General features: G+C 45.5%; 1 protein-coding gene across 25 annotated transcripts in view; it reads right to left on the reverse strand.

Moving 5' to 3' along the window:
* MAPK8IP3 (mitogen-activated protein kinase 8 interacting protein 3) overlaps positions 1-11,492 on the reverse strand; it is a 78,691-nt gene extending 67,199 nt beyond the window's left edge. For 21 of the 25 annotated variants that reach the window (XM_049791446.1, XM_049791445.1, XM_049791440.1 and 18 more), the window contains exon 1: positions 11,077-11,491. In XM_049791446.1, coding sequence (XP_049647403.1) covers positions 11,077-11,394 — 318 coding nt within the window. In that variant the 5' untranslated portion in view covers positions 11,395-11,491. Of the gene's footprint in view, positions 1-11,076 lie in introns of all 25 variants that reach the window. The other 4 variants (XM_049791423.1, XM_049791429.1, XM_049791427.1 and 1 more) reach the window with 1 other exon arrangement.
* Positions 11,493-15,328: the final 3,836 nt, after the last annotated feature.

Consider the following 15,328-nt stretch of genomic DNA (forward strand, 5'->3'; position numbering starts at 1 on the left):
ACCCAGACAGAGGCAGTCAATTAATGCCATGATCACCATGAAATATAAAACTGCTTATGATTTAGTAAGAAAAATGCTACTTAATATATCAGTTACTTGAAAAATCTCTTAGCTCTGAAACCACTCACTCTGATTTTAACTCTGATACTCTGAAACACAGTCTATACAGTGTCCTTACGTAACACTGGAGGAGAACGTATACACCAAATTAAATGCTGAGAGCACCAGATTCCCCTTAATTTTACCACCGCGGGCAGCTTTACAACGAATACCACCAACTCTGCCTACCCACTCCTCGATCTAGGAAGGTTTCTCCTGAAAACAGACACCTGCCTTCTCAACTGCAGCTCTAAAGCAGACAGACACCCAGAATTCGGTATGCGAGATGTGTCACGTGAGTAACCAGCAATTTTCACTCTCTTCTAGTCCTGCACATGTAGACATGTGCGTCTGCACACACCACACACCTCTTGCCTTACTCCCCATCTCCATTTGCTGTGACATGCTGAATTTAGATTGCTCACTCTTTAAACATGTCCTAGTGTCCCACTTTCTGCAAGACACAATGTATTTTAAAATGATTAACTGCTAAATGAAAAAGAGGATTCTGTTTTAGCTCAACAAAAACATGCATTTGGACTATTTTCCAAAGCTATCATTGATTGGTGAAAGAAAACTGTAAAATATCCTGAAATGACACCTCTCTCCATAGTGGGAAGGGGAAGGTACTTCTCCATAACCGAGTTCTTCTAAATGTGTTGTACATCATGTTGTATACTTCTTCTGAATGTGTTGTTCACAAATGTGTTGCAAAGGAGCTTGCAAATGAGTCCTTCTGGTCCTTTTTCAAGCACAGAATCCCAGAACTAAAAATTTCAGATGGACTCTGAAAAAGAGGGCAAAAAGCTAACGTGCTTCTGGGCCATACACCTTGAAAATATCCAATCATTAACAGATTAGTTAGTTTTCCTGTCTTAAATCAGGATTTATAATTACTATGTACAGTTATCTTTTGGGAGAAACTTGGCATGTGTCTGACAGAAAAACCTTTCCATAAAACACTGCAGATGGAAGGGCATGCAAGTCTGTTTTGATGCTGCTACGTTGCTTCCCCTCTCCAGGGGGATGAGCAGGTCTGCTCTAGCACTGAGAGGCAGCTAACGTACATGCCACAAAGCCGAGTGGCTGAGCTTGGTATGGCCAAGCCCCAGGTATAATGGGGAAGAAAAATGAGTCTGAAACTGTTTTTGTCAGACCCTGTTGAGCATCACATCCTGGCTTGAGCAGGTCCCTTCAAATCAGGGCACTGGGAGAGAAGGCAGACACTAGCAGCTGTCCATGACCAGTGGAGACCACATCACCATCCAGCTCAGGAGCAAAAGGTCCAATGCTTCCCATTGATACCTGAACTAAAGCAATTTGTCCTGCAAAGCAAGGCACAGCTCCAACAATATCATTCTGGACACCCTGCAGCCCAACAGACTGCGAAGTGAACTGTGGACAAACAGAATACCACACCCGATGCATCAGTTTTGAAGGTTGACCACCTCCTTGAAGAAAGACGGGATTTTCTACCACAAAATACAGAAGAATTGCAGTGTTTGACATGGCCCATGTGTGGCATCCCTGGACATGCAGATCGGCCGTCAATCTTCCCGATATCAATGTGCAACCTCAGACTGATGGTCTATCTATTTGAAAGACTGGACTAAAACTGAAATTGCTGCTGATTGAGAAACGGACAGATGAAACGGCAGCCCTGCACTCATCTGCTGGTCCTTGCACAGCGGCGTGACACAGGCTGAGCCTGTGAGGCTCGCACACACAACGTCATGTAAGTATTTGAATACCATGATGCAGTCTCCTGGAAATGCCAAGCAGGTTCCCACTAGGAAAGACAGCAGAGGGTCCAGCCAGCTGCTCAGACATCACTTCACCACCTGAAGTCAATGCAGAGCAGCCACCGCCCGGCCAGCACTCCACATGTGAGCTGTGCAGGAAGACTATGCAAGAGGAGATAAGAGCAGCAATGGAGCACCTCCTCCCACCTGAGACACACCACGCTTCCTCCTCAGCAGCATGAAAGGATCTAGCCTGCTACGACTTGTCAGAGGCACCATGACAACCGATGATGATGGAGATGTATGCCACCTTCATCCTCCTCAGCAGGCAAAACGAAGAACAAAGGTGCCAGGGTGCCTCTGCTAGATGAAAGATTGCATCATTCTCAGAAAAGTGAAGACTGGCTAGGAATTTTTCTTCAAACTTCAGCCATCACAGTTATTTGAAGTCATCTGCAATGGTAATAAGTCCAAATCTTCCCAGACCTTCTTGGCTTTTTTCTTACAATTCTACCCCCTGAAACCCCAATACTAAGTTCTGCCTTCATATACCTAGCACATCCCAACAACATCCTTGAAAAATCCACCTGCAGAGCCAGGAACAGAAAGTGACCACGAAGAAGCCTGCTCCATTTCATCAAGAGAAAGAAAAAAGGTTCACATCAAAGCCTGCTTGAGGATTACTATTTGACTTACGTGGGTAACCCTGTTGAGGGGAAACCTGGCCTTCACCCCAGATCATCATCATCATCAACCAACATCCAGAACGTTATCCTGAATTGCTCTTTAAATAAAGTAACAGCTCATAGTGCTCGCCTAGATTACTTTAAAGGTAATCTTTAATAACATACACTGGTATTTATGCATATTAATAAGTGCCATAAGCTTGAGTGACATAAAAAGGATTTGTATGAAGGATCTGTGTTTGGATATACATTTTTTTCCTCCAAAATCAGTGAGAATAAAGTAAGGTTACCAGATGGCAAGGACTGATGGGCATTACATTTGGAAAGCCTGATTCCTCACAGAGAAGTGACTTAGAAACACCTATCATATGGTCAGTTTCTATAGCCTGTCATAAATCGATTTTGTTAGCTTTCTTTGAATTAATAAAACTTGTAAACTGAAGAGTCTCCAAACTCATTTCATCTAATCAGTGTAGACTTCATACCATTTATTAGAAAAATTTGGAATAACCAATCAAGTGTTTTCAGCAAGTGGCTTTCCAACAACTCTTTGTCCTACACCACCACCTATAATATGCTAAAAAAATCTAGAGTTTTCACATTAAAAGAAAGCATCTGCACACAAACTTTTTGTGGGGAGATGAATCAAAAAAGTAGAGAGAAGGACAAGCTGCTTCTGCATTTCTAAGAGCATTTTTTCATCTGCCTAACCCCAAAGCATTGCATCTTGTATTTCAGTTCTTAGTCTGCATTTGGTACCCTTCCCTCAGACCAGCTTGGCTTCTCACCAGCAGGACGACACATCTCTCTCCTGCATCTCAAAACCAGCACTGACTAGTCCGCCACCAAGATATATCCTGTGGGAGACAAGGTCCCGGGAACAGACCGGCACATTCTGCATCTTTCAGGATACCGCACTGCTGCCAGCCTGGTTTTCATCCGCACTGTCACCCCCAGCCTGCACCCTATCACGTGCCGACTCGCCTTACTCCTGATGGAGTGACGCACAAAAGAAGAAGCAAATAAAAAAGGGCAGACTGCCATAATACTAAAATCATACTGTGGAGAGGGAAGAGAGTGGCTGATGCTCTTAAACCTCTGCAGACGGTCTCTTCCCTGGTGTCACGTTGGCAGGGGTAGGGGCAGGACAGGAACCAACCTAGAACTGCACCAGACCCTCCTTCTGCTTGCAGAGGCAGCTCTCGACCCTCGTATCTGAGTAGAGAAAAGGCATCATTCAATTATTTCCCAGCAAATGCCCCTAGTCCACCTTCAGGGGGAGGAAAGAATTATCTCTATCACTGTTATTTGCATTATCATCGATCCTAGTCCTGCATCAGGAGACAGGCAATGGAATGTTAAATCTTCAGCTTACAATCCTATTTGGTTTTATTGCTACAATTCTTTGTAAGGAAAGGCATGCTTAGAATCTGAAGATTATCATCCTTCACACGGTGGATGTGCTGATCACAGGCCAAAGCAACAATGATGTTGTCACTCTTGGTAAGGATGGCTAGTAAGTTTACTTTACCATTTCAGAGGGAAAGGAGAAAATGAGAATCATTATAACTAACACTGCCTACTTAGATATGAATTTGAAACACAGGGGTCTCCAGAAACATTTTTGCTGTTGCTTACTTTTTAAATATATGGTGTTAATTTTATTATCTTCAGTTGCTGAGTTTTAATCATAATCTGCAATATTGTGATCAATTCTGAATCATGTTCTAGTGCTATCACTGACAAAAGACATAGGAGAAAAATGAGAAAAGGTGACATAATATCCCCATGATTTGTCTCACCCAGAAGACATGGGAACACTTTACAGATGCTCACACCTCTGTTTTTACTTCTGAACAATTAAATGGATATATTTTGGAACCTTACAACAAGCAAAGAGCAAAGTATCATAAATATGAAATCTAACATTTGCATGCTTAGTAGAAAAAAATCATCACAAATATCACAGTACTTTTCAAGAGAATGAAGAACCTAGTTTCTCCAGGACCAACAGCTTTTGTAAATCAAGACAATTGCAAAAGAGGACTCAAGGTAAATTGGAAAAACCCTCTTAATAACAACAGAGATTCTGCTGCTCATTCTGTTAGTGAAATCTGACAGTGCCCCCAGGCTCCAGGAATGGACGAAGAGGGGTCTGAAGAATATAGACAGATCTTGTACATAGACGGCTGTGCAGTAAGTCTACATTTCAAGCTTGCCAGTTCCTTTCAACTGCATATAGTGGAAAGGATCCACGTGATAAGCAAAGCCTTTCTTTATCTGGTAACTGCTATTCCCAAATGCTTTCCTCCTTCAGTGCTATGAGGTCACCATCAAGCTGCAGAAACTCCCGTTAATCAGCTATTTGTGAGGTCAGGTTTCAGGGTGGGGAAAGAGAAAGTGCCTTCCCAGGCTGTGGTTCATTTCACAGAGAAAGAAAATACGAGGCAGAAAGGGAAAAAGTGCTCACAGTGGAGAACACCGGAGGCTGGAGCACAGAGCATCACTTTTATCACCCTTCCTCACCATCTTCTTAAAGAGAATTAGAGTACGAGGGAGGGACAGTATTTAAAGTATCCCCTAACAAAAGGGGGCTGGGGGGATTTCAAAAGCCTTTCTGTTGTTTGAGATGCAGACAGGAGCTAGTGATCTTGCAATATTGCCTCCCAGTTGGAGAGCTCTTTAAGTACCTCAAGCCACGCAGAATCGTGCAGCGACTACAGTCCATGCCTCTCACAAAGGACCATCTCTTCCCAAAACGGTGCCCACTGAGTTTCAAACAAAACATAGGAGGCATCTTATTACATAAAAATAAAATACCGGTAAGTGAACGTGCTTATCGTGTTAAAATAACAACGCAAATAGCAAGCCATGATGAGGAAGCGACGGCCACGGCAACATGCCACCAGAAGGTGGAGATGTTGATTTTTTTTGCAAGTGGGAAAGGTGATATCCAGTTGTCTCTCGAACATGAGCAGCACAATGGCAATGCCAGCAAAGGGCTTTTACAGTTCACATCCTTTTTGGGTCCTGCACCTGGGGAAGCACAACTCCAGGCACCAGTATATGCTGGGGCCACCCATCTGGAAAGCAGCTTGGCAGAAAACTGGGGACACCAAGTTGAATATGAGCCAGCAATGTGCCCTTGCAGCAAAGAAGGTGAACGGTGTCCTCGACTACCGCCAGGAGGTCGAGGAGGTGATCCTTCCCCTTTATTCAGCACTGGTGAGGCCACCCCTGGGGCGCTGTGTCCAGTGCAGGGCTCTCCAGTACCACTGAGAGAGTCCAGTGAAGGGTCACAAGGATGATGAAGGCTCTGGAGCACCTGGAGAAGAGAAGGCTCAGGGGCATCTCATCAATGCATATAAATACCTGAAGGGAAGGTGCAGAGAGGATGAAGCCAGGCTCTTTTCAGTGGTGCCCAGGGACAGGACTAGAGGCAATGGGCACGAAGAGGAACACAGGAGGTTCCCTCTGAACATCAGAAAACCCTTTTTCACTGTGAGGGTGACTAAGCACTGGCACAGGTTGCCCAGGCAGGTGGTGGAGTCTCTATCCTTGGAGATATTCAAATGCTGCTGCTTAGACCCGGTCCTGGGTAACCTGCTCCAGGTGACCCTGCTTGAGCAGGATGGTTGGACCAATGACCTCCAGAGATCCCTTCCAACCTCAACCAGTCTGTGATTCTGTGAAAGTCCCCAGAGCACAGGTACACCCATGGAGAAGCCCAGAAGATGACATCTCAAAAGACAGACCACTGGGAACGTCACACACAGCAGCGCGCACCACTTCAGGGGCTCCTTGTGCTGCCAAAACTCATGTCACATCACCGGGCAGCTCGGAGCAGCACTGCCCACCTCTCGGTCAGGCCCAACAGCAAGACAAGAAGTCTTTGAGCACCGCAGCCTGGAAGGCTCTGCCACACGGTCGCATGCCAGCTCCTCGCTCCCACAGCTAAGCAAAAGCCCAGCCACGCTGACGCGGGCAGCATCACCTGCTCTCCAAGGCCTGCAGCCTGGAAACACACCTACCACCACCAGAAGAAAAACTGGCGTTTAGAAACAACAGCTACATTTAATGAGTGAGAGAGAGGTTTCCTTAACCACTTTCCAGTGGAGGTTGCTTTCAAGTGCTAGACTGCCATAGCACAGTAAAAACTACAAAAGCCTTTCACGAGGGGGGCAGACCTCCTCACCAGCACTAGGTACTTATCTGTATACCATACCTATATGCATGTTAAATGAGCATCCATTTAAAAAGTTCTAGCGAGCATTAACTGATGTTGCAAATCAATTGACCAAGATCTTACTTTGCTATTAATGCACTTTTTGTTTCCTTGGACAGCCACCACCATTCCCTTGCGATGTATGAAATTTCACTGGAAGCAGTTTTCACACAACAAGAGGTCAGAAGGCCACCTCTACGCCTGGCAGAGATCCACCTAGCTTTTCTGACCTCCAAGAAGCAACACTAACATACACCGACCATCTCCGTGCTTCTGTGCTTCCCGTCTGTGAAAGCTTTTACAGGCATTTACACGTGCACGCTCATCTTGGAATTAGTGCCCAAACGTGACCAACAATCTCTGCAGAAACCAGCATTTAGGGCACATGGTGGTGGTTTTCTTCAAGAGAAGAAAAATCCAGAACATTAGAAAAACAGCTTACATAAAACAAGATGTCTCATTAAGAGTGGACTCGATACAGCTTGTTTTCCCAGGGGATTTCTGCTGGTGTCCCCTAGCCTTCTTCCCATCCCAATTCTACCCCCATGTGTCTTCTGAGCAGACACCAGGAAGAGATGGCGTTTGCACGCTGGACCCACCTGCCCCAGACCCACCTGCCGACTGTCCTGCTGCCTGCTACCGACCTGCATGCTGGCAAGCTCTGCCGCTCTCTCCTCTAGACAGCACCTTCACTTGGCCTTTCTCTCTTTCACTTTTCACAAAAAAAAAAAAAAAAAAAAAAAAAACCAACCCAAAAATCCCTAGCCCGTTTTTTACAAATATGGCTGAAAGCAGTCACCAGCTTCCTAAGTTATTGGGGGTGACTGCTCAAAACAATACTTAGCCAGTAAAAATAAATAAATACCGTGTGTTAGTGTACACCACCACAGATACCAGGGCCACAAAGGTGGGAAATGGACTGGAGCATCTTTCACAGGAGGAGAGGCTGAGAGAGCTGGGGCTCTTCAGCCTGGAGAAGAGATGACTCGGGGGATCTTACCAGTGTGTACCTGCTGGGAGGGAGTGAGGACGAGGGAGCCAGACTCCTCTGGACAAGAGGCAATGGGCACAAATAAAATTACATGGAATTCCATCTGAACACAAGGAAGCACATTTTTACTGTGAGGGTGGTCAAACTCTCGGATGGGTTGCCCAGAGAGGTTGTGGAGCCTCCACCTGCGGAGATGCTCAAACTCTGACCAGACATGGTCCTGGACAACCTGCTCCAGCTGACCCTGCTTGAGCAGGGGGTGTTGGACTAGACGATCTCAGGAGGTCACCACCAAACTAAACAATGCTGTGATTCTGCAAAACACCACACCATGCAAGAGATAATTACCCTATGTTTATACGTAATACGAAACAGGTGACAGAAAACAAAACCACCTAAAATCTGGTGCAATCCCACATCTCCCAGTAGCTTGGAGGTCACAGAAAACTGAAACATTGTGTACTGAGCCCCGTAATCACAGAGACTGACAGCACCGCCTCATTTCAAGGAACTTCTATTTTCAATCCACTTGCCTAGGTGCTTCTGCTGTCCTATTTTAGGACAAGTGGAAGAAAATACGGAGTCACTCTGCAGCCCGAGTTCAGAAAAATAAAGCAATAATTTGCTTTTGGCAAAGACTGTCTTAAAAAATATATAGAATCATCTTAGAGAAAGAGACAGAAGAGTATTGAGAAGGAGAACCTGCCTTTACGGCATTTAGCAGAAGTGAAATGTAAGTTGTTAGAAACAGCCCTAATTTATCAAAACATACCTATAGAGTCTGTTTGTGTACAATTTATGCATAAAGATGAAACAGCAAGATTTGATGGTTCTGCAGCACTGGTAACAAGACAATACAATGCACATTTTTATGCCAGAGAACAATGCTCGCTTGTGGTTTCAGTTACATTGAAATTAATAAACCAATATAAAGTAATTATAACTCAGGGTCTTTTGACACAGTATTGCAAGACAAGAACAGATCAGTTTTTCATCTCCAACTCCCAACTTTAATTGTTGTAATTAGCACTCATACGCAGAGAGGAATCAAGACTGGGTTCAAATCCTGTTCCCAGAGGAGGATCCTCCCACTTAAAAGTGAAAAAGTGCTCGAGAAGTGGGACGGACCTTCCCTGGTTACTATGGGCACTGCTACAGAACAGCAACCCACATTCCGGTGGGAAAAACATTCTTCTATTTTTTGATTGTTTACAATTATCTGGTGGACAGCAGAATTCTCTGTAATACACAGATTTTCATCTCCATAACATGTAATTTACTGCATAGTAAGTGGTATATGGGAAACGGATGCAGATAAATAATGTACCTTTTGCTACATGCAGAGGGAAATAACAGCCATATATTCCATATATGATCTTGTAACAGGGATTATGTAGAGGCAGAATACTCATGTGTTCTCATTAAAAGCACATTACCTATTCGTTTTTGGTAACAAGTCTCCTTGCAGACACTTTTTTCCTCACTTAACATTGAGCTGTGAATAAGGATGACAGAGCATCATCATCATCGGTGCTTTTTAAATCTCAGCAAACAGTATCCTGCTATGGTTCCTGAGTTTCCTTGCAGGGAATGTAACTGTTGTCACTACATTTGCTTCCAGAAAACATATCATGTATCTAGCAAGTCAAGAACAGAAATGCACCCCAGTCCAAAGATGCAAGATCATTCCAAATGGACCGTTCCATTCCCCCCATTTGTAGTTCCATTTTTTCCCCCATAAGTAGTGCACTTCTAAAAAATTTAATTTCTCAGAATCTGCAAAACACTCTATGAAACGTTTAAAAAGTAAAGTCTCACGTACTCAGAATCATTTTTCAATCCCTACATGCATTCAAAAGAATTTTAAAAGATTATTTCTTTGTCCATTAATACGTAATTAAAACTCAGGACTAAAACTTTAATCGACTGGCTCTTGCTTTCAGTATTAGTAATGGACTGCACATGTTCTCCTCCTCAAGTTAGCAAGATTCTTGCACGTGATTATTAAGCAACAAGAACACCTCTGTGAAAATACTGCCTGGTGCTTTACATTGTTCTCCGGTTCAAATGCTGTTTCATTAATTACCCTTTATCAAATCCAAACCTGACTCCTAGTAAGACTACAGAATCTTCAATCTTCTGCTCTTTCTTAGTCTAAAAGATGGAAAAAAAGCCACTTTTTAAGAAGCGTAGTGAAACGAGGATGATGTGGTGGTGATGGACTTTTCCCACCACCAATGCTTTATCCCAGTTCACAGACTATCACTCCCAGAGACTAAACAGCAGACCTGATGGTTCACAGTCCTCACTTATGGCTGAAGAGGTGCTCTTGATCTCAGCAGGGACAGGCGCAGATGCAGGGAGAAGACAGAGTGCAAGTCACCTCCCCTCCCTGTTTTGTCTACATCTGAGTCTTTGTAACCCAAGGATTTTCCTTCCTTTCCATCAGAGGGGTTTGCTCTTCTCATGATCCACTTTCAAATCCCCCCTCCCAGCTGAGCAGCTCTGACATGGCTCTCACGGGAGCGAATCCACACTCCACGAAACGGCAGATGCTAACTCGGGGAACTATTTTATTGAGGTTCAAGGCGTAGTTTTGGTAAAAACAAGTTTCAAACATCACCTGCTACACTCTAAAGGTAATTTCTCGCTCCCACTAAATAGCCTACCGCTGACATTAAGCACGCTGTAAGGCTGCACACAAATCCTCAGTTTTACAAAGTATATTTTAAGCCAAAAATTAGCACACATGCCAGCTCCTCTGTGTGCTGCTGGCATTCCAAAGTGAATTCTGCAAATCCACAGGGCTGCAGCTATTTGTCTTTAGTTTTTTCGGGTTTTTTTCTTGCCAGCTTTTACAAGGGGCGGATCAGCCGCAGAGGCACCTGCCCGCCCGCTGCTGCGGGAGAGGCCGGGCCGGGCCGGGCCGGGGTGTCAGTCCCGCGCCCCCCCCGCAGGAGGGGACACGTCCCGCTGGGCCCGGGCCCGGGCCCGCACCCGCGCCTTCTAGAAGCTACCGGCGGCCGCTGTCCCGGGGCTTCCCCGACGCCCCGCCCGACGCCGGGCCCACCGCGAGGGCCGGGGGAGGAGGGGACCCGCCGGCGGCGGCGGTGGCCGATCGAGGAGACGGAGCCGAGGCCTGCGGGTAGGCGGTCCCGCCGCAGGCCCGAGCCGCCTCCGCGGCCTCGCCCCGCCGCACACCCCCACACACCCCCACCCTCCACACACACACAGCCCGCGGGCCCTGCCCGCCCGTCAGCCGCAGCGGGGCCGCGGCGCGGTGCCCCCCCGCCCGGCGGGCGGCCAAGATGGTCGCGGGGCGGCGTCGCTCACCTCCTCGGCCTGCTTGCGCAGCGCCTTCTCCCGCTCGTACTGGGTGAGGAGCTGCTCGTTGTCCTCCCGCAGCAGCTCCAGCTCTACCTCGTGCTCCTGGTTATCGGTGAGCACCGAGTCCAGGTTCTCCAGCACCGTCACCACCAGCGGCATCAGCTCCTTCACCACCTCCTCGTCGTAGCAGTGGATCAACCGCTCGAACTCGCGGTAGATGCTGTTGGCGAGGCCCGAGACCCGCTCCGACATCACCGACCCCGAGCAGTAATCGTCGCCCGGGTACCCCCCCACGCCGCCATCGTCCAGCTGGATCTCCAGCATCCTGACGGCCCGACAGCCACCCGTTCCGTTCCGCTCCGCTCCGCTCCGCCGAGGCCGCCGTCGCCGCCGCTGCCGCCGCCGCCGCCAGGCTCTGCCCCGCCCCCGCCCCGCCCGCCGCGTCACGGACCGCGCGGACCGGCCGGGGCGGAGCGCGGCGGCGCCGCCCCGGGAGCCCGGAGGCTCCCCACCCCCCCCCCCCCGCGTCGTGAGGGGCGGCCGTGAGGAGAGCGGCTCCCGGCACGTCAGCCCTCCTCCCGCCGGGGAGACGCCGGGCCTCTCCACGAACGGCACCGGCCGGTCCGGGCCTATCCCCTGTCTGGGGCACACGCCGCCCGGTTGCGGGGCCGCTCTGAGACCGAGCCCACCCGCGGCCAGTTTCTTCCCCCGTGAGCTACGGCCGGACGAAAAGGACGGCGGTGAAGGGGGATCCCTGCAACGCAGGAGGTCTTCACGCTTGACACCCCAATGCTGCAGCAGAGGCACCGAGAGCGCAGGGCAAAGTCCGGCGCCTTGACGCAAGCTGCAACTCGCGCTGCGTGCTGGAAAGCCATCTTCTGTGGGACCCACCGCAGAGACTTTGGTCCGTGGGGTTCGTCCCGACCGAAACCCAAACCCCGGCCTCTGCGTCCTGATCTGGACCCCAAAACCAAAGGATTCAGGGAAAATAAGTTGTGCCAGGTCTGGGCATGTTGGCAAGCTACAAAATGGAGAGGCCTTCCAAGTAAATGGTCCGAAGGTCACAAACGAGTCGATTCTTTCCTGGTCACGCTCTCAAATTCTCCATCATCTAACAAAAACGTAGGAAGCGTTATCTAAATGGGATGTTGTTCCATGTGAGGCCTGATCCAGAAGGACTCTTTTCTGACGGAGGGGGACAACTTCCAGACAGAAGAGCATTGGAACCTAATTTTGCAACCCAATTATTAACGCAAAACTTCCAAACACCTTCAGACTTGCAAGTCTCTTTCTAGTATCTGCGAAAATCAGGGCACTCCTTTGCTCCGTCCATGTTAGTTGTTTCACTTTAGTTACTCAATTACATTTCCAAGATAAGGTAGCTGTAGTTACTACAGTGGAAGGAGACAAGGACCTATTCAGGCAGGGATGAACTGACAGATAAAACCAGAGGTCAAAACTGGCCATCTCAAGTCCTAAAAACATCCACCACCTGAGCCCTTGAAAGGAGCAGCACAATCACAGAACTTCATCAAGAGATTGCTGTAAGCAGCCGCATGCTCCCAGATGCAGGAGGCACACTCCAGCACCCACAGCGTGTATTACAAAAGGCAAATTGATGCATACGATACTCATTTATGTAATACATTTGTACAGTCTAACAATGGAGTGGAAATGGGAAATACTGCTCCAAAATGCCTGTTATCAGCAGCCCACAGTTCTCACTGCTGCAACGAGAACATTTCATTACACCGTTATTCATCTCGATGCCCTTTTGTGAAATATCCTTGTGAATAACCTACTTGTGAGGGATACTGCTTTTCACGTTCTTAGCTGAGAAAGTAGATTCTGAAATATCAAGGACATACTTTACTATTCTTAACAAAGAAAAGGCAATTAAATTAAATTCTTTACATATATCTGAAATTCCAAAGCTTCTCCTTTAGGCATTCTAATTAGAAATAAAAGTGGTTTGCAAGCTAGGTAAGTGATTTGCATCATCATTGGAAGAAATAAGCATAGGCAAATGAGGAAAAAAAAAAGATTTATTAATTAGCCAAGCTGTTACTGCATTAAAAAAAAAATAAAATCAAGCCCTAAAAAGGACTTTATTATATGCAAAATAACTGTTCAATCACCTTATGATTGGAAATATTCAAATAAAGTATCCCTAAAGTTCTCTGAAGGATTATTTCTTTCCACTTTCAGGGGGGTTCCAACTAATTGAAATCTAAGTCTAAACCAAAACTGTTGGAGGTTTATGGTGATAGTTGCCATTTCTAATTTTCTAAACAAAATATTTCAAAGTTACAGGGCAAATTTATGCGTAGAAAATATGACCAACTTCAAGAGTTAAACTTTCCTTTGTAGCACCCCAAATTCTACTCCTCTGGTACTCAACCGCCTTTCAGCGGTGTTTACTTTTGTCTCTTTTAGGGGTGCAGAACAGCCCCTGAGAACTCGTCAGCCAGGAAGAACAAATGGCCAAACTGATATTGCAGTAAGATTTCAGGTATTAGGGATGCATTTATTTATTTTTTTTCATCACTGGGGCAAAACTTCAGCCTGAGCCTAACAAGTAGATGCAGGACTTTGTGCTAATTGTGCTCATTTGTGTTAGCTGCATATATGTTAACACCCAGGAAACTACAGTGTGGCTACATTTCAGATGCCATTCATCCAAGTCCAGTCTTACTTTTTCTTCCTCAGATTTCTACAATTCAAGAATAGATGCTTAAAAAAACTAATTATTGGACAACTTAGGTGTTTAGGTTCTTGGAACATACACATTTTACTGTCCCTTTACAGTGATAGAGCTTTTCCTGAAGAATCAATTAGTGTTTGGTACAGTGCTCTTAAAAAATTAAAAGAAAAATGGCCAAAGAGAGGCCAAGAGAACTACATGGCCCATTCACTGTAAGGAAACATTTTCAGTTTGGGTGGTAAAGGAGGAGACTAAACAACTGCTTAAACTAACACCTTAAAATCAGAAGTAGGTTTTCAGATTTGGTATTGTTATTAAAGACTGAAAAACTTGGATAAAAAAGACATGCCTGCTTTACAACACCATTGAAATCTGCAGTTTGCAATATAGCTGTGTTTAGACTAAAAAAGATAATTTAACAGATCTGGTTTTGTAGGCAAGCAATACTTTACAGCAGTAAAGAGTTGTTTGTATCTTTCTAGCTGCCTTTAAATAGTTTACAGCACTAGAGTCCCAAATATTGGATTTTATTAGACAAACTGAACAAGCCCAAGTATATATATAGTCTTTCTGAATTTCAACTGGGCAAGGCAACAACCGTGACAAAAAAGGGGATATACCGCAAAGTTACATAGGATTGTGTTGTTCAGAGGAAAATTCAATGGTTCAATCGCATAGAGTTTCATCCCAGATAATAGTGGTTGTTATTGGGCATGGGGATAAAATCAGCATGATAGAAAACAACACGGAACATTTTGCTCACAGATGAACTGAGATGCCCACTTCCATTTCTACAGATGTATTATAAAACAAGTTTCCATATCTAACACCACCAAATAAGCACACCCAATGTAACCTTCTGATTCTGGTGACTCATACTGTCCTCTAAACACGGGAGAATGATGTTTAATCTGAATCTCCAACTTGCTTATTAAATACCTAGAAAAGAAATATCCACTAAACCCTTATGCTAGTACTTTTATGTAGCTCTTTCCCCTGCATACATGCAATAAGTACTAAATCAGATAAATCCAACTGGTTTTTCTGACACCGTGTCAGATGTAGTGACAAAATATATACTACTTTCAAACGGGTCCTCATTTAAAAAGATATAATAGTGTAATTCAGATCTCAAACTTTTTCTTGAAAAAAACATTTTCAAATTGCACAAATGAATGCCCTCATGTTTTTGTAAACAATCCAATTTAACATAGTTTTATGTGGATTTAAATGTTCCTTTCATCAGAATTTATAGATAAATCTGTTGAGTTAGCATGTGGGGGGAAAAAACTGAAACGGAAGATTAAAGTGAATTGCTTACTTTCACAGAAGAGAAACAAAATCATCCTGGTTAAAATGTAATCAAAGAATTGTCCACAGTACCAATTGGAAAATATTTCTGTAGCCCATGCAAACTAAATAGAGCTTAAGGCAGATGAAATTCTCATCACCTAAACAGGATAATTTTTTTTATCATTAATAGTACGTAAGGTAGCATCTAAATCTCCAAGTACAAGTTACAACAGCAGCATACTAAACACCAGGCAAACAAAG

This window comes from Accipiter gentilis, chromosome 33 (assembly GCF_929443795.1).
Source record: "Accipiter gentilis chromosome 33, bAccGen1.1, whole genome shotgun sequence".
Taxonomy (NCBI): domain Eukaryota; kingdom Metazoa; phylum Chordata; class Aves; order Accipitriformes; family Accipitridae; genus Astur; species Astur gentilis.